This window comes from Nannospalax galili, unplaced genomic scaffold (assembly GCF_000622305.1).
Source record: "Nannospalax galili isolate Female #2095 unplaced genomic scaffold, S.galili_v1.0 scaffold888, whole genome shotgun sequence".
NCBI classification, from domain to species: Eukaryota; Metazoa; Chordata; class Mammalia; order Rodentia; family Spalacidae; genus Nannospalax; species Nannospalax galili.
Genome location: NW_008357921.1, coordinates 1,492,274 through 1,516,851, shown reverse-complemented (window position 1 = coordinate 1,516,851; position 24,578 = coordinate 1,492,274). Strand labels below are relative to the sequence as shown.

Sequence of the window (24,578 nt, the reverse complement as noted above, 5' to 3'; positions counted from 1 at the left end):
TCCTGATTTTAATGGGAATGCTTCCAGTTTTTCTTCATTTAGAATGATGTTAGCTGTGGGACTGTAATATATAGCTTTAATTATGTTGAGGTATGTTCCCTCCAGTCCAATTCCCTCTAGGACTTTGAACATACATGCACATTGAATTTTGTCAAAAGGCTTTTCTGCATCTATTGAGATGACAATGTGGTTTTTGTCTTTGAGTCCATTTATATGATTAATGACGTTTATTGACTTTCATATATTGAAACAGCCCTGCATCTCTGGAATAAAGCCTACTTGGTCATGGTGAATGGTCTTTTTGTCGTACATCTGTATGTGGTTTGCAAGTATTTTGTTGAGACTTTTTGCATCTATGTTCATTAAGGATATGGGTCTATAGTTTTCTTTTTTGGTTGTGTCTTTACCTGGTTTGGATATTAGAGTGATGCTGGCTTCATAGAAGGAATTTGGGAGTTCTCCCTCTGTTTCTATCATTTTGAATAATTTAAGTAGTATTGGTTGGAGGTCTTCCTTAAATGTCTGGTAGAATTCTGCTGTAAATCCATCTGGGCCTGGGCATTTTTTAGTCAGGAGGCTTTGTATTACTGTTTCAATTTTCTTATATGTTATGGATCTGTTTAAACTGCTGATCTCTTCTTGGTTTAACTTTGGTGGTTCCCATGATTTTAGATAGCCATCTGTTTCTTTTAGATTTTCAAAATTAGTAGCATATAGGTTTTTAAAATATTCCCTTATAATTGTCTGGATCTTTTTTTGGTGTCTGTTGTGATGTTTCCCCTTTCATCTCTGATTTTGTTGATTTGGATTTGCTTTCTTTCTTTTGGATAAGGTTCTGTCTATCTTGTTTAGCTTGTCAAAGAACCAGCTCTTAGATTCATTGATTCTTTGTATTATATTCTTTGTTTCTATTTCATTAATTTCGGCTCTAATTTTTGTTATTTCTTCTCTTCTGCTCAGTTTGGGTTTCATACTGGGTTTGGGTTTCATTTGTTCTTGCCTTTCCAGTGCCGTGAGTTGCAGTGTTAAGTCATTTATTTTGGCTGTTTCCAATTTTTTAATGTAGGCACTTAGAGCTATAAACTACCCTCTTAGGAAAGCTTTTAATGTGTCCCAGAGGTTGTGTTGTGTGTATTGTCCTTTTCATTGAATACCAAGAATTCTTTTATTTCTTTCTTAATTTCTCCTTTGACCCACACATTGTTTAGTAGTGTGTTGTTCAATTGCCATGAGTTCATGTAGTGACTAGGCCTTTGTCCAGTGTTGATTTTGAGCTTTATTGCTTTGTGGTCCAATAAAATGCATGGAATTATTTCAATTTTTTTGTATTTGTTGGGGTTTGTTTTGTGGCCTAGTATTTTTGAAAAAATTCCATGGGGTGCTGAGTAGAAAGTGTATTCTTTGGTGCTTAGATGGAATATTCGAAAGATGTCTGTTAGGTCCATTTGATGCATGGTATCATTTAATTCAGATGTCTGTCTGTTGATTCTTTGTTCAGTAGACCTGTCTAATGGAGACAGTGGGGTATCGAAGTCTGTGTCTTAAAGTCCTATAGTGTTGTTTTTATGAATTTGGGTGCACCAGGCTTTGGTGCATATATGTTAAGGATTGCAATATCTTCTTGGTTAATTGTTCCTTTGATCAGAATGAAGTGACCCTCTTTATCTCTTCTGATTAGTTTTACTTTGAAGTCTATTTTGTCAGATATTAGAATTGTAACCCCTGCTTGTTTCTTAGTGCCATTTGCTTGGAATATTCTTTTCCATCCTTTTACCTTAAGGTAGTGCCTGTTCTTGAAGGTGAGATGGGTTGCTTTCAGACAGCAAAGAGATGGATTTTGTTTCCTAATCCATTTATTTAGCCTCTGTCTTTTGACTGGGGAGTTCAGTCCATTGATATTTAAGGTTATTATTGAAAGATGTGGATTGGTTGCTGTCATTTTGATTGCTGTTTGTGTTCTCTAATTTTGTGTTTCCTAGATTATATCTTTATTTATTTTCTTTCGTTGCTGCTGGGGTATAGTTGTTTCTCGCTCTGCTCTCTGTATTGCTTCATGTATTCTCTGAAGGGCTGGCTTTGTGGACATGTATTCTTTCAGGCTATTCATGTCATGGAAGATTTTTCTTTCCTTCTCAACTGTAATATACATTTTTTGCTGGGTAAAGTATTCTGGGCTGGCATCTATTGTCATTTAGAACTGGAAATACCTTGGTCCAGGCTATTCTGGTTTTCATAGTTTGCTTCGATAAATCAGCTGTAATTCTGATGGGCTTTCCTTTGTATGTGACTTTTCTTTTGCTGCTTTCAGTATTCTCTCTTTGTTCTGCATATTTGGTGTTTTTATTATCATATGTTGTGGGGAGTTTCTTTTCTGATCCTGTCTATTTGGTGTTCTACATGCTTCCTGTATTTGTAAGGGGCTGTCTTTCCTTAATTTCGGGAAATTCTCTTCGGCAATCCTGTTTAAGATCTAGTCAATACCATTAACCTGAAATTCTTCTCCTTCCTCTATTCTTATGATATGTACATTTGGTCTTTTCATGGTGTCCCACATCTCTTGCATATTCCTCTCTTGTTTTTTTAAATTTTCCATAATCTTTGCTTGAGTGATCCAATTCTTCGATTTTATCCTCCAGTTTTGATATTCTGTTTTCCGTTTCATTCATTCTAGAAGTGAGGCTTTCCCCTGTTGTTTCAAGTTGGCTTACTGAGTTTTTCACTTCCTTCTTCATTTCCACCTGAGTTTTCTTCAATGTTTCTATCTCGTGATTTCATTCAGAAGTTTATCCCTATCTTCTTTGAGTTCTTTAATTTGTTTGTTCATGTGTCACCCAAGTTCTCTTAGGGTCTCTTGCTCCTGGCACTATTAGACAAACCATATAACACATCTTTATCTGAATTTTTCATAGTTTATATCCTAGGTAGGGGAAATAGAGTAACGTACAAAGGCAAACACCCAGCTGCCATTCCACTCTATGGCTCAGCAGCCCACCATTCCAGATCACTTCCAGGCCCCACCCACAGTCTCCATTAGCTTTAGTCCACACCTTGTGAGCCTGTGGTCTCACCCCAGGTCGGCAAATGCCCTTCTCACACCCACACAGAAAGATACCGGGGCCATTTTTTTCCATACCACCACTGCCAAGATCACACCAATGCTCCTCCTTCCGATGATAACTTTCTGCAGCTCCATCTCCATAGCTAACTCTCTGCAGCCAATACTCTCCCCAGCAGGCCCCGCCCCTTGGAGGAACAAGTACCCCTTGGGACACATTGTGTGGTCTTTAAATTTGTTGAATTCCTTGATCATGTTTATAATTGTTCTTTTATATTCAGTGTCCTGGGTTATCTCTAGGGGGTTCTCCTTGTAGAACTCTTCTACAGGATTGGTGGGGTTTGGTGGGGACATAGTGTTTTGGCTTTCCATTTTATTATTCTTTCATTTTGATCTTGGCATGTGAATTTCTTTTGTTGTTTATGACTCTGAAATGAGAATTAAGTTGAAGTATGCTTCTGTTTGTATTATTGGGGTGCCTAGATCCTTTATTTGTTATGGGAAGCTGGTTGGTACAGGGTTCAGGTAATCTCAGATTTAATTTGGAGGGAACTGATGGCTTCAGATCAGCTGTTCAGGAGTACCCACAGATGCCCAATTCAGGTTCCAGTCAGGTACACTCAGGCTTCCTTCACCATGTGGAGGCAGGATCCAGGCACTCTTGGGCAGTCCTCTGCATTCTCAGCCCTGAGGCCAGAGGGAGGCCAGAACTCGGCACTCTCTGGTGGTCTGCTGAGATCAGAGCCACTATACCAATGAGGGTCAAAACCCACCCTCTCAGGCTGTCTGCTAGGATCTCAGCTTTAGCCTACCAAAGCCAGATCTGCCCTGGGACCTTGGAAGGGGCCTCACAAAATCCCAGGTAGGTGGATGGGTATGGCACAATTAGGGGAAGCTCACCACCATATGGAGGCAGGATCAGGGTGCTCTCAGGCAATCCCCTGGGTTCTCGGGCCCTCTGCCTGAGGGAGGCCAGGGGGAGACCAGAACTCAGCACTCTCTGGCAGTCTGCTGAAATCAGAGCCATAACACCAATCTGTTTGGTTCCTTTTTAACTAGCCAATAAAGGTGGGAAACAAAGTACTCTTGTGCATACATCTTAGTGTCAATTGCATTAAAAATGAATTTTTCTGTATGAAACTGTGTGTTTTAATAATGAAATGGAGATCTGTTTTAAAGGTTAAAACCTCATTTAATTTTATGTCTTAAAGGGTTTATACTGAGTACAGTATTGTATAACTATATTAATCCAACTGTAAACCTAAAAATTTACAGCCAATCTTGAAACAGATGCATCTTAGCTCTGGAAATTGTTATTGAATATGTCAATGCTGTTGTCATGAAATGCTTCTAATTATATAGTTATTAAATAAATAATTTTTTTAAAAACTAAAAAAAAACCTTCCAAACTTCAGCTTGGATATGCTTCCTTGAGCTATATGATGCAATGTACCCTTTTGCAAAGTAAAAGCTGCCTTTCCAAGTTCAATTCCCTTTGTCCACGTGTTCTTTGTGCAGTAGCAGTGGGGTCCTTGGACCTCAGATTTTATGTCTAACATTCCATGAGATAAACAGTTGACTGGGGTGGGACTCTTAGTGGTGAAGTTAAAGCTAGCCATCAGTTTCCCAGCCGAACACCCCCCATTGGGGCAGCTTACCTTTGAGTCCCCCATGCTCCCTAGTAACCCCAGCAAACTCACTGGATAAGCAAGGTGGACTTGGATGTAATCCTATCTTTAGTCGCTGGTACCCTCTCTATCTGAGATGAACAGACATTTCTTTATAGCTTCTGGGGAAGTCATGTGACAATAATAATTACAATAGGTAAAGTACAGATAGCCCTTTACTCTCAAGGTCCTCCTACCCTAAACTACTGCCAAGAACAATGACTGTATAGCACATTAAAAGAAATGTCAGCTGGGCGTGGCAGTGCATTCCTATAATCCCAGCACTTGGGAGGTGATGACAGAAAGATCCAGAGTTCAAGGCCAGCTTGGTATACATGGGACCCTATTTCAGGAAAATAAAAAAGTTAAGCTCTGCTCACTCAGCCCCATGATCATCAGACATGTCAGTGAAAGGGCTCCAAGGCTGGACTCTAACCCGGTGCATCACTTCTGACCTCTTCCAATTCCAACTGTGTGACATAGGAGGGCTGGCTGGCTCCCTGAGTAATGGCTCCTCTGCCAAATGGAGTTATGAGGCCTGCCTTTGGGTGAGGAGAAGATGCTCTGAAAGGTGCTTAACTACCCTTTGGGACCCCTTGTAGAGTATGTAGCTGTTGAACTGTTGGCTCAGTTAAACAAGACTGAAGTTGTCCAGCTATTTCTCAAAGAAAAGGATGCCTTGGCCTGTGACAAGCAAACACTGGGCATATGCTTGCCCAGCTGCCAGGTTCCACCTCCAGGGGCTGCAGAGCCTTAGATGGCACTTCTGGTCGTACCCTTCCCAGGGCAAGTAGCTCTGGACTTAATGGCATCAGTTGGTGTCAACTGAGAGGGGTCCTTGCAGGGGGTAAGGATGGGGGTAAGATAAGAAAATATCACTTCTGGTCCCCTTTTGTTACCTCATTGGCTGAACTCAAATCTCAGTCGTGTTTACTGACTGACTGTGCCACTTAAGCATGTTGCTGGCCTCCCTCAGCCCCAACACTGCCCTCCCTCCAGCTCAGAGGACACTTGACAGCTAATTGACCAGGCAGTGTCTTGGAAGAAGACAGGTGACCACTCAAAGGAGTTGAGTGCAGAATGGAGGGGTGGGAGGAAGAGTGGAAGAAGCACAGAATGACGGACACCAGGAGCCTGGAGGGAAGGAGTCAGAGCCACGTGCAGACCTGAGGGGCCCATGCTGCTCCAGGGACAGCAGGAATTGAGGTCAGGCAGTTGTTGTGACTACAAATCAGAGATCATACCCACCACCCAGTAAGGAAATGCTCAGAGAAGTAAGTGTCCACAATGCTCTCCTTCCACTCAAAGGCCTTGTGGAACCACCTGGGCCTCAATTTCCCAGACTGTACAAGGGACTGGAAACTGGGCTATCTCTGAGACCCTGTCTTCTGGTGATCCCATTCCCTGGTTCTACATGCCTTCTTGGCTCTCTCCAATCTGCCTGACCGAGCCACCCTGCAGGCATCTGGTGTTGTCAGGGCAGGTGGAGAGCAACATCAGATCCCCTGCACCTGCCCAGGGACCTCTGGCTGCTTCTCTGCTGCCCCCTGCTGGCCTTTCAGAAACAGCACCCTCCAGCTAGATTCTGGCAAAGAAGTCCTCTAAAGACTACCTAGGGACTTCCTGCAGACACTTGTCTAGACCCACCAGTCAGGACCTCAACTGAGATTGTATCCAAGGCACAGAAGGAAGCCCATGCAGGCACCACAGCCCTGTGTGGAAAGCTGCCTGTGTCTCTACCACTCCCATATCCCACCCTCCACACTAGTGAGACAGACAGTGGCTTCTGGAAAGTGCATCTATAGCCAGTCCTTCACTGCCTTTGGGTAATAGCAACAATAGGACAAGGGTTTCCTGTACTCTCTTTCCCAGCATGCCTTCCCTCACTCTATAGGTGTCCCGGCCCCCAATCCTCCTTAGGGCTTGCAAATGTCCCAGAGCATCAGAAGGGGAGCTGCCCACACCAGAGGGCCAGGCAGAACCAAGCAGGGTCCTGGGATGCCTTGGGGTATTATTCCTGCTGGGAGCTGTGGGCTGTATACTGACAAATGAGGTGGGACCCTTGATGTGTCCAGAGGAAGAGGAAGCGATGAGAACACTACACCCATAAATGGACAGGATGTCCAGGGCGGTGATGCACACCTGCAAGAGGATTTCAGAGTTCCAGGCTAGCCTGGGCTACACAGTATACCCTTGTTTCAAAAACACCAAGGAGGAAGGAGAGAGGAATGGAGTGGAGACGAGAGGAAAGGAAAGGAAAATAGAGGAGAGAACGCTAAAGGGAAGTCTGGGGCCCTCATTCCTGGCCCTCTAAAGATGCCCTCGCCAGGCTCCCCATCTGCTACTCAGCCACACAGGAGCCTGGGCTGCGAGCACCATCCAGGTCTCTCCTGGGGCAACACTACTTAAAGATGGGTGAAGATCCCCTCACTGTCTTCCCTCCCTGCTCCACCTTCCCCAGCTCAGGGATCTGTGCCCTCAGGATACTTTTCTCTGTGCCCCTGGCTCTGTCCTCCCCTGAATGCCCCTCCCCCACTTCTTGCCTCGTCAAGCCATGGACACAGATGGTCCAGTAGACTCAGATCTCCGTTGATCAAAGATGAGTCACCTTTTCTCCGAGGAGGCCCCACACTGAAACCCCTAGACGCCAGGAGCACCCTCATTCCAGTGACCTGGGTCATAGAACTGAAACCTAGGAAGAACTGCCATCAAAGCCCTGCAGAGGAATGCAAAATAGCTCAGCCACAATCGTGTTAATGCCGTCTATTGATTTTCAGATTTTTGAGTCAACCTGAGGACCAAGCACACAAGACCTCATTTGCTTACAAGGTAGAGGGTAACAACTGGGATGATGAAAAAGAAGGCACGCTCCACACTCCACCCTCAGGAAGATGGGGAGGTGGCAGGTAGGAGGGGCTGTGGATCAGAGTGCTGCCACCTGCCTCCTACACAGAAATAGGCCCCAGGCACTGAGGTCAATTAGATTATGGGAAGTTCTATGTCTGCTGTACAAAGTGACGAAAAGAACCAAGAGAATCAGGAGAGAGAGAGAGAGAGAGAGAGAGAGAGAGAGAGAGAGAGAGAAGAGAGAGGAGAGAGATGAGAGAGAGAGAGGAGAGAGAGAGGAGAGAGATGAGAGAGAGAGGAGAGAGAGAGGAGAGAGAAGAGAGAGAGAGAGAGAGAGAGAGAGAGAGAGAGAGAGAGAGATCCAAATGCAGCTATTCAAACTCAGGAGAAAGGTAGAGAGGGAAAGAACGTGCACCAAATGCCTCCATACTCCCTTGTCATCAGCACAGGTAAATAACATGAGGTAAATTTACCTACACCTTGAGAGGCTTCGGTGTAGACAAATTATATGAGACAGAAAAAAACTACCAGAAGAATAAAACTAGGGCGATGATGGAGAGGGGGAGAAGAATCAACAAAAGCTGATTTTGCTTGAAAACACCATAATGAAACCTAATATTGCATTTGCTAATTAAAAATATTTTTAATCTGGGGCTGAAGAGATGGTTCGGCACTTAAGAACACATGCTACTCTTATAGACAACCAGTATTCACTCCCTGAAATTCACATGAGGTAGCTTATAACCACCGGTAACCAAAGCTGCAGGGGAGCTGACGCCCTCTTCCGGCCTTCTCTGGCACATGCACACACATGGCATACACACAGACACACACATAAAAATAAATCTTTATAAAACTTTTTTAACTTAAAGGAAGATTGACTAAAACCACTAGCGAGGCTAAGGAATGGGTGCTATTCTGTGCCCTTTGGTTTTGAAAGGGAGGGGTCGTTTGTAATTGCTTTTGTTTTTCCAGGCATGTATGACTTTGATCTCAAAACCACATTTATTTATTTATTTATTATTTTATTTATACTGAGGATCAAACCCAAGGGCCCCAAGTTTTCTAAACAAGCACTCTACCACTGAGCTATATTACCAGTCCTCAAAGGTAAATCATCTTAACTGTTTACAAGTGATATCAAAATCCTGGTTACTTGAACCAGAGATGCCTAGGCTATGTGTTAGCAGCCCGGGTGATCCACGGGCTGCGAGACTGCAAAGGGGTCACTGGGGGCTGCCCGGGGGGCCCAGAGACCCCACATTTGGGGCCCAGCATCAGGTGGAGTGGCCCCCCACTCAGCCCAGCTCCCTAACCCAGCATGCTCCTGCAGCGCCGCCGCTCCTCCTCCTGCTGGTCTGCCAGGCGGCTCTCCAGCAGCTGCAGCTCCCTGAGCACAGCCCTGCGCATGGAAGGCTCCAGCTCGAGAACTTTCTCCAGGTCAGCCTTGGCCTCTGCTGCGTTCCACACCTCAGCATGAGCACGTGCGCGCAAGTAATAAGCCTTCGCGGTCCCTGTGGGGAGGAGCAGAGCGTACCGCACCCACCGGCCCAGGCCCAGGGTTGACAAAACCAGAACCCACGCCCTGATCCCCAGCCTCTCTTGGCTCGGTTTCCTCAGCTGTGCAATGGAAGTGAAGAAGATAATAACCGCACCTGCTCGCCCAACCCTGTGAAGACCCCTCGAGGCCCTTGTGACCAACTTCAAGAATTTGGTATTCTGTTCCAGATGAGACTCCCAGGCTGTGTCATCATCAGACTCTGTCCCTGCACCTGCCCAACCCCGTGACTGTGAGCTAATAAAGCGGAGGCCTTAGCACCTGGAGCCAGTAGTGGTTACTATTAGCATCAGTCAACTGCCTTCGCAAACAGTCATGGGCCAGTACCAGTGGAGACGTCATATTTTTGTCTACATTGCTGGCCTCCTTTAAATAAGCCTGGCTGCTAATCCACCAAACTGTGGAACAGGAGACCACATGAATATTTGAAAAAAAGTATATAAGCAAATTTAAAAGCACCTCCCCAAAGCCGGGTATGGTGGTACATACCTGTAAATCCCAGTGTTATGGAGGCTGAAGCAGGAGGATCACAAGTTCCCGGCCAGCCTGGGCAACATGGCCAGACCCTGACTGAAACAAACACACAAACACCTCCCACAACAAGCACCGCCCACCACACAAGCACCTCCCAAAGAGGCACACGGGGCGGGGTGCGGGGGGAGCCGTGCTGAGTGGAGACAAGCTTTGCTTAAGTATTTCAAGGACCGGAACCGTTCACTCAGGTCTTGAGGTAGCTGTGGCCCTGGCTGCCCCACCCCCTTCCCACACACCCTGCCCCTGCCGGTGCACCTGGGTGGTGGCGCAGGATGTCGCTAGTGTGCTCCAGCACCTCGTAGAACTCCTCCTTCTTCAACAGGCACTGGCAGTAGTTGAGAATCAGGGTGTTGATCATCTTCTCTTGCTTCAACCATTGCACCTCCCAGGGCTTCTCCTGCAGGGCAGACGCTCAGCCATAGACTGGCCCGGCCACTCCCTACCCCACCCCAGCACACCAGGCCAGAGGCGGCCCCCAAACCTTGGTCTGCAGGTTCCTCAGGCACGCGATGGCCTCCTGGTATTTGGTGGCGGCCTGGTCATAGCGGCCCAGCTTGAAGAGTCGGTTTCCTTCTCCGTGAAGGATGGGCACAGCCTGCATCCTCTCCTCATTGTTCAGGCTCCATGTTTCCCTCTGGTACTCGCTAGGAGCCTCCACCTGGCCCAGAAGCTGCGAGTCAGCCAGGTGGGGGACCAGGCAAGGTGGTGCCAGTATCTGAGGTCAGCTCCCCTGTCCCACAGTGAGGCTCCACCTGAGAGTCAGGCTTGCTGACTCTCACAGTCCCACAGTGAGGCTCCACCTGAGTGTTGGGGAAAGTCAGACAGGGAAAGGAGGCAACAGGCCCACCCTTGCTCTAAGTCAGTGCCTTTGAGCCAGTTCCAAAAAGGAACCCTTTCTTTGAGACAGTAGTCAGAAAATTGTCATGAATACTCATTTTGTTGCCGTCTGCTGGAAATTTGTCATCATAAAAACACAAATGTGTAATGTCTACAAAGAGCACCCTTGAGGGCTGCTTTTGTGCAGTGCACAGACCACACAACTACTCCCAGGTTGAGCCTCAGCCTTGGCCATAGGCTGAGTTCTGACCTGGACTTGACCCTGGGCCTGACTCTCCCACAAGCCCACAAAGGGGCTAACCACTCTGGGGTTTGGCTGAGAGGATAGATATGGTTAGCTCTATGCAAGCCCTCCCACTGGTCCAGAAAAGTCCAAACCCACAAACCACAGGGACCAAGGACCTGCAACCCTACATGTTTAAAAGCACAAATAGACCAACTGAATAAAAATGCATCCAAAATGAAAACAAATCATACTTTTCACACACTGGTTCCAAATAAGCTTTTTCTTTTGGGGGGGGGCACTGTTTTTGCAATGTCCAATTCTGCTGCAGTTTCTGGACACCCTCTTCTTTTCTAAGGAGAAACAGAACCACATGCAGTGGGGTAGGATGGGAAGCCCTGTGGGGTGACCTGTCCAGTCCCTTCTGCCCCAGAGGCCCACCTGCAGAAGTTCTATCAGAAAGATCAGTGGCTGAGGCTCCTTCTGCAGTTCGTCCAGATCCTCGTAACCCAGCGTGTGGTACGCAAACATGTTGGCCAGCCCGCATGTGTGCACATGCCAGTCTGTGGGGTCCTTGCCCTCAGCTACCTGCCGTAGGCTTCGGGATAGCATGGGGTAGAGTCCCGTGTGCTGTGGGAGAAGAGGGCCAGGGTCTAGGCTGTGTGATCAGAGCTAGCTAGGCCACACACAATCTGCACTCTGTCCCTTACAAGAGAATTTTGTTGTCCAATGACACCCATCAGGGACAACTGTTCTCCACAGTGTGACACCAACCACTTTACACCCATCAGCACATCCAATCATCACTGTGTTACAGGTAAGAAAACTGGAGGCCAGAGAGGTTAAGCAACTTGCTCAAGGCTGCACAGCTAGCTATGGCACAGGCAGGATTAAAACCCCTCTTCCCAGGCTATGCTTTTAGCCACATGCTGCCTCTTGCTTGTCAGCATAACAAATCTCTGCCACAGGGAACTCTTGAGCCCCACAAGCCCAAGGCTCCCAGCATGCATCAGTGGAAGGAATGGGGTCTTACTTCTGAGATAAACCACTAGGCTAATTAACAGCAAGCCCAGCTCACCACAGTCCCTGGATCCTAGGTCCCCGGGCTGTTCAGTCCAGAATCCTGTGTATCCAGAGTTGGGAATGTTGTGGGAACAAATGATTCATTATAGATATGGTTGGCCAGTCACAACCACACACAGTACTGGGAGCTGACCCTCACTGGTCTAGAACCTTAGAGTCCCTCTCCCAGAGGTGAAGTGACCCAGCTCCCTCCCTCTCAAGCAGTTCCAATCCTGCCTGGTGCTGGCTGAGAGGACAGAAGCTGAGGGCTGAAGGTCACCCTCCCCACCCACTGAAGCCTAGATTAGCCCAGATGCCCTGAGCTGCCTTCTAAAAGACAAGGCCAGATGGCAGGTGCCTGTGGTATTAAGACTGGGCTAAGGGAGGGAACATCCATACCAACAGCTTGCTTCGGGAGGGTCCCCACTCAACTCTGACTCAGCAGCCCCCTGCTTCCAGCAGTGAGTGGAGACATGGACCCAGGCCAGGTAGCAGTTTGGGCAGAACCTCAGACAAAGGCTGTACTCTATTAGACACCTGTCACCCTGACAGGCCCAGTCTGTATCACAGGCTGTGGGATGACACCAGGAGCAGGATGGAATCAGGAGGAGTCAGAGTTGGAGACAGGACAAGTCTTCTGTCTCCCAGAAGCACCTTCCAGAGAGGAAGTATGGATCCTAGGCCCATACCCACCCTCGCACCCTCCTGATAGGTCCCAGGGACAGCCGCAGTCACCCACAAGGCTCTAGACATCTGAGGACTCAGTCCACTGTGGCTGTGTACCCATGTGAGGAGCCCAGCACCACATTTCCCTCTTTGCTCTGGTGCTACCTGAGGCCCTGTCTGCACTAAGGGTTGCCACTTGTGGTGGGTGTCACAGGCCATGTCTGACTCCCAGCTTGACTCTGCCTGTCCTTCATGGTGTGCTCGTTTCTGGGGTTTGTTTTGAAGTTAGTTGCCAGTTTTTAAATATCAGGAGCATTCACAGGTAAGTGCAGAGGTGTGTTGGAATCCTGATCCCAAGTGTCCTGGGGACCTGGTCCCTTGAGTGAGAAGCAGCTGCCCTGCCCATGGGGCAACCTGGGCTTAGGCCCTTGTGGAATAAGAATTTGCTTTCCTGACATCACAAGACTGGACACAAGCAACAGGCTCTAAGTGGAGATCAGTGTCCACTGGGGGCAGAAGGAGGGCCATCCTAGGGCCAGAAGCCCTCACCCACCCTGTCCCTCTGTATGAGGGAGGGAAGGAGAGAGGAAGGGAGGAGTTAGTCCATGTTCCTGCACAAGGTAGCCCAGCAAAGACTGTCCATGGAGTCACATACAGTGACTGGTAGGAAAAGTCTTCCTCTGCCTGATGGCCTAGTCTGTCTAAAATTCTGATTCCTGAATGGAGTCGACTCATAGAGAATGGGCTATCAAAATGTAGCACTGAAAGCCTTTTCACATGGCCTGGCCCCTGGATTCAACACACACACACACACACACACACACACACACACACACACACACACACACACAGACTTTGTAGGCCCTGTGAACTCCTGTTCATGCTTCAAGATTCAGCTCAATGTCACCTTCCCCCAAGGAACTGGAGTGATGGTTCAATGCTTAAGAGCACTTGCTGCTCTTGCAGAGGACCTGGATTCAGTTCCCAGCACTCACATGACAGCTCTCAACCACCTGTAATTCCAGTTCCAAGGGACCTGACATCCTCTTCTGGCCTCTGCAGGTACTGCATGCACATGATGCACATAATACTACAGGCAAAACCCTCATGCACAGTGTTCCGTCCTTGCTCATTCACACTGTGCCCTGGCCACCTGCACTATAGCTAAATGTTTGCTCTTCTTTCAGAAATCAGTTCCTCCATGGTTGAAGACCAACTGCATCATTCCTGCCACCCAGAACAGGCCAAATCAGGTGCCCAGTGAAGGCTTCATATTATGAGGAAAGGAGAGGAGGGAGGAGGGAGACAGAGATAATAGTCAGATGATAGATGATAGGTGGATGAATGATGGGTTAATAGATGGATGGAGGGATAGATGATAGACAGATGATAGGTAGATAGATAGATGATAGATAGATAGATAGATGATAGATAGATAGATATAGATGATAAATGATTGATGACGGTGATAGATGATAGATAGATAGATAGATAGATAGATAGATATGATAGATAGATAGATGATTGATAGATAGATAGATAGATAGATAGATGATGGATGGACGGATAATGAGAGTTAGATGATAGATGATAGATAGATAGATAGATGATAGATAGATAGAGGATAGATAGAGGATAGATAGATGATAGAGAGAAGATAGATAGATAGATAGATAGATAGATAGATGATAGATAGATAGATAGATAGATAGATAGATAGAGATAGATGATAGATAGATATAGATAGATGATAGATAGGTAGGGAGATAGATTAGATAGATAGATAGATAGATAGATGGATGGATAATGATAGCTAGATGATAGATGATAGATAGATAGATGATAGATAGATGATAGATAGATAGATATAGATAGATGATAGATAGGTAGATAGATGATAGATAGATGATAGGTAAGTAGATAGATAGATATAGATAGATAGATAGATAGATAGATAGATAGATAGATAGATGATAGGTAGGTAGATAGATAGATAAGATGATTGATAGATAGATGATAGATAGATAGATAGATAGATAGATAGATAGATAGATAGATAGATAGATAGATATAGATAGATAAGTAGATAGATAAATTGATGAAAATTGGATTATGGGGACTGGGGAGATGGCTCACTGGATGAAATGTTTGCTGCACAAGTGTGAGGATCTGAGTTTGAGTCCCCAGAACCCACACAAAGCTGGATGTGGTAGCACATCTGTAATTGCAGAGCTCTACTGTGAGATGGGAGGCAGAGACAGGAGAACTGCCAGGAGCTCATGGGACAGCCTGGTATACTCAGCTTTGAGCAACAAGAGACACCATCTCAAATGAGGTGAAAGGTGAGAACAAACACCTGAGGTTGATCTCTGACCTCCACATGTACACCACGGCACACTTGTACCCACACTCACACATACAAACATGTGCACATGTGTACAGACAAAGAACACGGGATTATGCATGAACATTGGTTAAACTGAGACCTGGGAAGATGGATGGATACATAGATGATAAAGTGTGGCTGTGTAGGTGGATGAGTAGTTCATGCATGTGCATACTTGTGTGTGTGTGTGTGTGTGTGTGTGTGTGTGTGGTTGTTTGCAGGCACATGCACATGGCAGCCATGGGCGTTGGGAAAATCAACAGTTATTACGCTCTAAAAGTTACCAACCTATGAGGGGGAAGCACATTCATAATTACTGATGTTACCAAAAGAACACAGAACCACGTGGCACGGAGCCACAGGGTACAGAGCTACACCCACCTCTTGGGAGCCTCAGCAGCTTGTGGCTTTACGAACAACAAATCAATCAACTAATCAAGAGTATATTGACAGCCTTCTGTGCACACAGCCCCTCTGTGTTAGCAAATATGCACCCTGGGGAAGAGAGGGTTTCTTGCTGGTGACAAAGCCTTGTCAAACATGAGCCCTGCAGTAAAGGTATGCACAGGTCTCATGAACTCAGGGACACCTCATTGAGTACAAAGGCAATAGAAATGATTCTAAACCAACTGAAATGATAGAATGAGCCAACTCGACGATGTCATGAACTGATGAAAATACAACATTTTTTAAAGTTAAAGGGCATAAATAACCCAGGGACTCTTACAAAGAAAAGATCCTCAGCTCCTGTTTGCTATGCAGCACCAGAGTAATGAGTTAGATGGCATTCCCTGGTGGTAGAGGACTCTATTAGATTCTAACAAGAAACATATTGGGCCTCTCCCAATAAGCAGAAGACCAGGGGGTCGCAACTCATTGAACTCAGGGCAAGTTACTTTCTGTCTCTGAGTAAGGTTCATTAGTAAGATGGAGTTAATCTTTAACGTTCTTCTAGCTCAAAGTAATAGTGCTACATTTCAGTGCCTTCTATACACTATGATTTATCCTCGTTTATATCACAGCTTGTGAGTCCCGAACAACCCTGAACATGGGCTTTTGTTCATTTATAGATGAAGTAGAGTAGCAAAAGGAAAAAGAGGCTCCCCAAGCCACTGTACTAACAGAACAGCCCAAGTACAGGCCTCTCTTCTGAAGTGCTCTTTCAAAAGGCCATTAGCCAGCCCATGAAATAAAGAGTGTGTATCCATGGTTTCTGGTGAAAATCCAGAGGAGCTTAGTGGTGGTCGGCTCAGCTTGTCAACACCTGAATCTGCTCATCAATCTCAGTCTCACATAAGACAAGCAGGCACAGCTTCCAGTGAGAAGTACACAGTGCCATTCATGACATTAAAACAAAGACCAGCAATGTGGCTCAGTGGGTAGAGTACTTGCCTAGCATGCATGAAGCCACTGGGTTTGATCCCCAATGATGGTGCATGTCTGTTTTCCTAGCATCTGGGAGGTAGAAGCAAGATCATCAAAAATTCAAGGTCATCCTTGCGTACATAGTAAGTTTGAGGTCAGTTTGGACTAGATCAAATCCTGTTTTTAAAAGAAAGGTGGGGTCAAGGTGAAAGAAAATCTAAATCTTTTCAAGCCCTCTAGATTAAACTCCCACTTACCAAAAACACAGGGAGTAGGGGCTACAGAGATGGCTCGGGGGTTAAGAGCACTGGCTCCTTCTGCAGAGGACCCAGGTTCAGTTCCCAGCATGCACAGGGCAGCTAACAACCATCCATTAACTATAGTTCCAGGGGATCTGACACCCTCTTCTGATCTCTCCAGGCATTACACGACACGAGTGCACTTACATACATGCAGGCAAAATACTCATACACATAAAATAAAAATAATAAACAAAATATTTTTAAATATGGAGAATAAAAAAACATATTGGACAGTTGCATGCCAAAGCAACCAGCAGAATCCAAATACACAGCTCTCCAGCACAGCACAGTTCCTTCAACACCTCCACATCTCAAAGAAGCAGGAAACACCAGGGACTGAAGAAGACCCAGAGCCACACTGACAAAATCCATTGATTTTGGATCCTGCCTGAACACACCAACCTCATTGTTTATAACAAATAAATGAGGGGGCCAGAGAGCTGGCTCAGCTGTTAAGAGTGCTTGTTACTGTTGCAGAAAACTGGAGTCCTATTCCAGCACCCCCATCACGTGGCTCACAACTGCCTGTAACTCCAGCTCCAGGGAGTCTAACACCCTCTTCTGGCCTCCAAGGGCACCTGAAACCATGTGCACAGAGTCATATGGACACACAGATAGACACAGACAGACAGACAGACAGACACACACACACACACACACACGCACGCACACATACACACACATACACACACAAACACACTAAACTAAAAATAAAAAGTGGGGGTTAGAGAGATGGCTCAGCAGTTAAGAGCACTGGCTTGGTTCCCAGAACCCACATAGTGGCTAACAACTGCCTATAAGTCCAGTTCCAGGGGATATGGCACTCTCTTCTGGCCTCTTTGGGTATTGCCCCACACAGATGCACTTACATACTTGCAGGTAAAACACTCATACACATAAAATAAAAATAAATGTATCAGCTGGGCGTGGTGACACACGCCTTTAATCCCAGCACTTGGGAGGCAGAGGCAGGCAGATCTCTGTGAGTTCAAAGCCAGCCTGGTCTACATAGTAAGTTCCAGGACAGCTGGGGCTAAAGGGAGACCACGTCTCAAAAAGACCAATAAAAAATAAATAAATAAATAAATAAATAAATAAATAAATAAATCAAAAAAATAAAATAAAAATAAATATTTTTTCACAAAATAAATGAATTGATCAGAGAATCCTAACTGTGGTGGGTGATTAGAGGGCACGAGGAATTATTTGAGGTTTTTGAAGTTTTAATAATGATATTGTGGTTGTGTTTTTTAAATGTCCTCTCATTTTAGAGTCATAAATTCTAGCATTCCCAGATGAAATGGCAGAGTGTCTGGCACTTGCCCACACCATGTGGGATGAGGAAAAAAAGAGCCTTCAAGGAGGATGATGAAAGATAGTTGTGGGTTGGTGGAGGTTGGCCTGGGGTGGCAGAATTTGAAATTCATTACACTTTTTGTTGACTTTAATGTATTGAAGTTTCTTAAATATATTTTTTATGTATATGAGTGTTATGCCTGCATGTAGGTAAGTGCACCCGTGAAGCTTCTGTATGAAATGTTTGTCTACCTGAACCACAGAACAAGGGAGTGTAACTTACCAGGGGTGGTTTATGGGTGATATAAATCAGAATTGGTAAGGGTAGGGGAAGGGCAAAAAAATATAGCCAATGGCCACAAGTCTCCAGGATCAACAATGCTGAGCAAAAGTGAGGGCAATGAGGGGAGCAGGAGCTCCCCTACCAGGCAAGGCCACATCTCCCACAGTCTTTTAGCCAGCCATGCACTCCGTGCCACTTCAAGATATATTCTTTCCAATGGACCACCCCAGTGTTCATAACAGGAGAAATGAGGATTCAGGATTTACCAACAGTTTTGAATGGATTTAGGAAAGGGGCCATTTGGCCTACTTACAATGGTGTCACACCAGAACTCAGCCACCTCCCCAAGCCTCATGGATGACAGCAGCGTCTCCCACACCTCCAGCTTGAACATGTTTCCGATGATGATGCTCATGGCCTGGCCCACCTGCCTGCTGTCATCGATCACCGTGCACTCCTCGTCGCACTTCATGGTGCGGAAATGAAAAGTCACCTGGTCCAAGACAGAGGGCCCTGGTGTAGACACCTCTACCAAGTTCCAGCAGAAGCCACCCAACTGTTATAGGCTCCTGGTGCTGTCCTTAGGGTCAGCTCACCCACACCTGATAAGCTAAGATGCCTCAGACCCCAAGGGCACCCCCGTACTTGCACACCCCATGAGGAACCCACTCCCCTCCAAAGGACCCCATGCCCATTCTCAAAGCCAAGTGTCAGGAAGTCTTTCTTTAATAAGCTCCATATGGCCAGAGATGTGTCTACCCACTCAGGGAGGCCCACTAGACCTGAAGGGACAAACGCAACGACTCCTGAGGTCCCTCCTTGATCACTTGACATTTTGGGGCTCCAGAAAATTCCCCAAAGTCCCTCCTCTTATCCCACACTAAAATTTGGCCTACAAATTACCAAAAGGGCCAAGAATGGGTCCCAACTACAAGGCAACATGAGGCTATTCCAGTGAGGATCTGCCTGGCTGAGTTTGGGCAGAGTACTGCAAAGCTGTTGCAGTGCTCCTGGGCATAGCTGAAATGAAGAAGGGGACCACAGGGCCTCTATCCATTGGAAAGGACACTCACTCGGGAGCCAGTGATGAAGTTCGGGAGCTCCCCCGTGCCCCCATGTAGAATGGTCTTCTTGACGCCCTCCACATTAAGGAGTAGAGCAGTGTCCATGCTGCCGGTGAAAGAGAGGCTGGCAAGGCTTAGATAATCCTACCAGAGTGGGGACAGGCATGTGACTGACACCCAGACCTAGATAATCCTACTAGAAAAGGGGGGCGGGAGTTGTCAGGTGGCTGACACTCAGGAGGATTTCCCAGCAGGAAGAAGGTAATGGGAGAAGAGCAAGACAGCTCAGCTGGGTCATGCTGGAGGCAGCTTTACCGTCCACCCAACCCAGGACCTACTTCTCATGCTGACACAAAGTCCCTGCCTAAAACTCACTGTGACTACATCAGGCTTTACTTTTGTGCCACTCCAAGAAAATAGGTCAACAGATATTTCTTTGAAGGGGCAGGTAAGAGGGAGGCAAGAACCTGGGGGGGGGGGGCTACCAAAGGGGAAAGTAAAGGAAAGCCAAAACCAAGTTTCTTTACCTGAACCTGGGGTGCTGATCCTGCCCGGGCTCTGTCTTTTTCCATGAGGATGAACCCTCCTCCCCTCCCCTAGGTCTGACACTGGAGTCTGGAAGAAGTGGCAGCATGTTTCTGACTTTGGGAAAACTAAGGAAAAAGTTTGAGACAGTTTTGAGGAAATTGAGGCGTCCCCAGCACTGGGTTCCTGCCTTGACTCTAAGATCTGGCTGAGGAGTGAGACTCTCCCCATCCCTTTGAGGGACCTCACCCCTGGGCCCTTGGAACCAGAAAGAGCTTAGTAGAGCCTCAGGGATCCCCTTTGGAGGCTAAAGGAGAAAATGTAATGGGAAGTCTTGGTGTTTGTCGCCACCTCTTGGCCAGATCAAGTTCTCATGCCCTTCTCCCAGAGTTGTCCCTTAAGGATGCTGATTTGTCACCCAAAGAAGGTACACTGAACTTGCCATAGGAAGACATAAGAACTGGGCTTGGAGCTGCCCACTTCGAATCTAATGACCTTGTGGCCTTGGGTGTCTCCAATCCCCTCAACTCCATTTTCTCACTGCAGTGGGAAAGTTCATCTCCCCTCGATTCTCCTTCTCCAGCAGTTAAGTGGGACCCTGATATCCAGCACCCTCAAAAGACTCCTTGGGGAGTCCTTGACTTGAAGGATCACAATCTTAGTCCGATTGGTCAGAGACAAAGACCTCAACTTGACCCTCCAGGAAGCCCTGCCTGAGTACCACCCCTGTTTCCTGATAGCCTGGCTCCATCTCAGTCTTGGATCAAGAGTAACAATGAAAGTGTTAAGACTCTCTTCTCTTCTGTCTTTCTCCAGCCACACAGCAGCCTAGAGGGGCATGTGTGCTGAGGAGGTAAAAATGAGTAGCCAGGAAACAGGAAAATCTGAATGCCTGCCATGACTGTGTAGTGGGGGGAGGAAGAACACACTACCAAGGCCAGGGGCTGCTCCTGAGCTCCTGCAGGTGTGCTCCCTGACCTGGGAAATGCTCACGTGGAGGTTGCTTTATAAGTACTCTGTGTCAGTTTTTTGTCAACTTGACACAAACAAGAGTCACTTGGGAAGAAGGAGCCTCAACTGAGAAATTTCTTCCATCAGACTGACCTGTGGGTATGTCTATGAGGTATTTTCTCAATTGGTAATTGATATAGAAAGGCCCAGCCCACTGTGGAAAGCACCATCCCTGGGGTCAAAAGGCACATAGCAAAGGGAAGGGGCTTTTGAGGTGGGTGCCAGAGGTTGGGCTTCACTGCTGTTTGAGTACTCTTCAGGCACAACCCCGAGACTGATCCCAGGCACTTCTTGGCCCCCAAACCAATCTACACAAGGACATTCTTGAAAGTAACTCCAATTACATGCTCCTCTCTTCAAAACAAGCTGACTTTCCACACTTTCAGATCTATTCTAACCTCCTGTTCTGGCCTGCAAGTCTCTACCCCTGTCTCCCTCCCCCAATACACAGACTCTCTCTCTCTCTCTCTCTCTCTCTCTCTCTCTCTCTCTCTCTCAGCCTTTGTCCAGTCCTAGAATGTTCCTAACATCAGTCTCCAGCACCTCAGCCAGAATGCCACATACTTGGGAAAATTGCCCAACCTCCAACCCAAATGAGGTTCCAATGCCCTTTACATCTCCCACAGCCCCTGGTGCTTCAGGTTCATGGCATTTTGCACATAATAACAGTTTGTCAAGTTCTTCTATGGAATGCGATAGTTCCAGGAGATGGAAGAAACTGGGGAAAGCTTCATGGTTGGTAAAGAAGCTGGGAGGAGAGGGGCAGCTGGAGCTCTCCTCCTCTGTCAGGTTCCCCAGCAGGTGGAGCTGGGCCCACCAGTGCCACTGCCTGTGTTTTCCTCCCCCAAGGAAAGCTCAGCACCTGCCCCTCATCTTGGAGCACTATGTGCACGAGGCCTCTCTCCCACTTTCCTTCAAGGCTGAAGAGAACAGCACCCCATCCAGAAGAAAATACTTCTGCCTTCTTTTGTTGCCATGGAGACCTCTTCATTAACCTGGCCTGCCGGTTATGGTTCTGAGTGGCAAAAGGATGGAGAGCTGCAAGCATTGAGAAGTCTCTAAGCACCCATGCATAAATATTCACACTCCATGTGCTTAGCAAGAATGTATGACCCAAGTGACAAATGCAGGGTTATAGTCACAGATCCAGGATCTGAGCTCCAGTCCAGATGTTCCTTGAAATCTTGGACAAGATACTTTGCCTGTCTGTATCTTCAGTTTCGTCATCAGTAATAGGAATAAAAATAGCCCCTACTTCCTAGTGCTGCCATGAGAATTAAAGAGGAAGAAAGTCAATGCACCTAGCTGAGTGCCTGAAATGTTGTAAAGGCTCAAAAAATATAATCTATTATTATGGATGCCTATGACATGCCAGGCACTGCGGCAGGCACTGTGGAGATGACTGTAGAGAAGCATTTCTATTTGAGATTTTCGTTCCTGAGTGTTTTGTCTTCACTGAGTCATTCCCACACTTCGAACTCAGTTTTCGTAGAGACAATAACTCTCTTCCTCCTTCTGATTCATTGCATGTATTCCCTGAATATGATAACAAATACAACTGGCACAGACAGGTTTGAGAGTCAGCACTGTGACCCCTGGTAAACAGGGTGAGGCTCGGGGGGGGCAACATGAACAAGGACATGAGAGCAATGGTTTCAGGCCACAGCACACACTCATTGCTCATCAGGGCACAATAAAGCAGGAGGGTAAGCCTAGTCTTTCAAAATGAAATTGAAAATAAGACCTCAGAGTACATCACACAATCACAAACCATTTTGTTTTGGGTTGCACACATATATGTGCTGTTTCTTACAAAGAATGCTGGTGACCTTGAACATGAGATGCACTGGGACAAGGAAATCACAAACACACAATTGCACAGATGCCTATCACATAAACATAAGCACACAATATAAGCTGCCTAGCTAGCTGGTCTCTAGGTCCCAGTTTTAGATAACATGTGATTAACTAATTAACTGATTATTGGAGACTTGATCCAGTAATTCTCATCTCTCTACACACACTGAACTTGAACCCCATGGGAGTAAGAAATGCATCCATTTTGTTGATCCCTCCAACCTACTTTTAGCACAGTGCTTAATCAATCACAAGCTCCCACTGGTAAGGTTTGGGTTCACCTGAGCGAGGGGACATGGAAGATGATGTCCAGGAGACCAGTGTGGCTTCCACTGTGGCTTGTCAGTTTAAGGAGCCTGCTGCACACAGGAAGTGATGGGATCTGGGAGGTGGTTGGTTATAGGAGTCAGGGAGGAGGTCCAGGCTGGGTATCTGAGGGTTAAGGAGTAGCAGTTTGGGACAGACCCTGTTCCACATGAACCCTGCTACTGAACTGGTGGCATGTAGATCCTTTGCCTTGCTATACGCTCACACTGAGTGAAATTTGTGCCCAATCTAATCTTTCTACACCTCAGCTTCTTCATCAAGCTATAAGCAGCAGTGGGGGTGAAATGAGTTCATGGATACACACGAAGTGCTTGGAAGGGTGATATACAAATTCATCCTCATCGCAAGTGGTAGATGGTGAACACTGCAGGCTAAAGGAGCGAGTCAGACCATCCGGACACCAGGAAGAGGCCTGAAGAGTCTCTAGGAGCCCCCTCCCCAAAACCAGGCCTAGACGAGGGTGGGGAAAGGAGGAGGGCTGCTGCTCTGAGAGGCAGAGCCTGATCCCAGCACTGGAGAGTCTGAGGTGGAAGGATGGTAAGTTCCAGTCCATCCTGGGCTACATAAGGCTACAGAAAACAAAACCAGGTACTAGAGAGATGGCTCAGGGGTTAAGAACGGGCACTGCTCCTCCTCCTGTAGAGGACAGTTCAAATCCCAGCTCCCATGTTGGGTGGCTGACAACTGCCTCTAACTCCAGTTCCAGGGGATCCCACTCCCTTTTCTGGCTTCCTCCAGCACTGCACTCACGTGCACATTCCTCCTCATGCACACGCATACACATGATTAAGAATAAAAATCTTAAGCAATAAAATAAAAGCAGGTGCATTGGGAAGAGCTATCAGGATTTTTTTTTTTTTTTTTTTTTTTTTTTTTTTTTTTTTTTTTTTTTTTTTTTTTTTTTTCCTTAATGGGAGTCTAAGAGGAAGAAGGAAGGCTGGGTGGGGCAAAACAGGGTTGAAGATCTGGCCTGGAGAGGAAGAAGGTGGGGTGGTATACTCTGTCGGTCCCTTCCTCCAAGATGTGCTTTCTTGGGCAAGAATAGGATGGTGAGTTTGAAGAACACAAAGAGGGGCAGGGCCTTCTCTCAGGAAGGAGGAGGGTCTGGCGGGGAATTTGAAACAAAACTTCCCCGGGATCCCAACGCTCGGCAGTCCAGACCAGTGGCTCTGACAAAAGCGAGAGAGAAGTCCCGCGGGGTGGCTGGTTAGGAGGGGTCCCCTCGGTGCCGCGGACCCCCGCCCCTGCCGCATCCCACCGAGCATCCTGACTGCGGCGCGGTCTGGAAGGAGTGGGCGGAAAGGGTGCGGCCACCGGAGGCACAGCGACCGGGAGATGGTGCGGAGCCTGGCGGGCGACAGAGATGCCACAGGCCGCCGGCCGGGCGGGGGTCCGGAGCGATGAATCGGGGCGGCCGGGCCAATCCCAAAGCAGGATTTACGGTCGCGAGAGAAAGGGACCAATCGAATCCGAGGAACTGCGGAAGCGTAACCAATGAGCTGCGAGCACAGGACCGGGGCGGGCCGAGCGGAGTTTCAAATCGGCTGCGGTGGGCGAGGGGCGGGTGCGGAGGTCCTGGCTAGTGGGCAGCGAGGTGAGCGTTCGGGATGCGGAGGAGCCTGGGGATGGGCTCCTGGAAAAAGGGGGTCTCCGGAGGAAGGAGCCCCTAAAAGTTGGCTCAGGGGGAGGGGGCTCCGGGTAGGCTGCAGGCAA

At 47.2% G+C, this 24,578-nt stretch overlaps 2 protein-coding genes across 7 annotated transcripts in view; one reads left to right on the top strand and one right to left on the bottom strand.

Moving 5' to 3' along the window:
• Positions 1-8,868: 8,868 nt before the first annotated feature.
• Positions 8,869-19,298, bottom strand: Aipl1 (aryl hydrocarbon receptor interacting protein like 1). Its single transcript, XM_008855656.1, has 6 exons — positions 19,155-19,298; positions 18,395-18,574; positions 11,163-11,351; positions 10,143-10,319; positions 9,917-10,058; positions 8,869-9,083 (listed from the first exon to the last, which is right to left on the bottom strand). The coding sequence occupies exons 1-6, from the start codon at positions 19,248-19,250 to the stop codon at positions 8,881-8,883; spliced, it is 987 nt and encodes a 328-aa protein (XP_008853878.1). The 5' UTR covers positions 19,251-19,298; the 3' UTR covers positions 8,869-8,880.
• A 4,684-nt stretch (positions 19,299-23,982) lies between these two features.
• The window catches only part of Pimreg (PICALM interacting mitotic regulator), a 5,342-nt gene continuing 4,746 nt past the window's right edge, over positions 23,983-24,578 (top strand). For 3 of the 6 annotated variants that reach the window (XM_029557478.1, XM_029557483.1, XM_029557482.1), the window contains exon 1: positions 23,985-24,459. In XM_029557478.1, the coding sequence (XP_029413338.1) occupies positions 24,360-24,459 (100 nt within the window). In that variant the 5' untranslated portion in view covers positions 23,985-24,359. Of the gene's footprint in view, positions 24,460-24,578 lie in introns of all 6 variants that reach the window. The other 3 variants (XM_029557480.1, XM_029557479.1, XM_029557477.1) reach the window with 2 other exon arrangements.

Bases quoted from the DNA above. Each gene is read 5' to 3' on its own strand.
- Aipl1 (XM_008855656.1), bottom strand. From the start codon at position 19,250: ATGGACACTGCTCTACTCCTTAATGTGGAGGGCGTCAAGAAGACCATT. The intron at 11,352-18,394 runs GTAAGTAGGCCA...CTTCTCCCACAG, and splicing joins AGTTCTGGTGTGACACCATT to CACACGGGACTCTACCCCAT. The intron at 9,084-9,916 runs GTGCACCGGCAG...TCCTCCCCACAG, and splicing joins CATCCTGCGCCACCACCCAG to GGACCGCGAAGGCTTATTAC.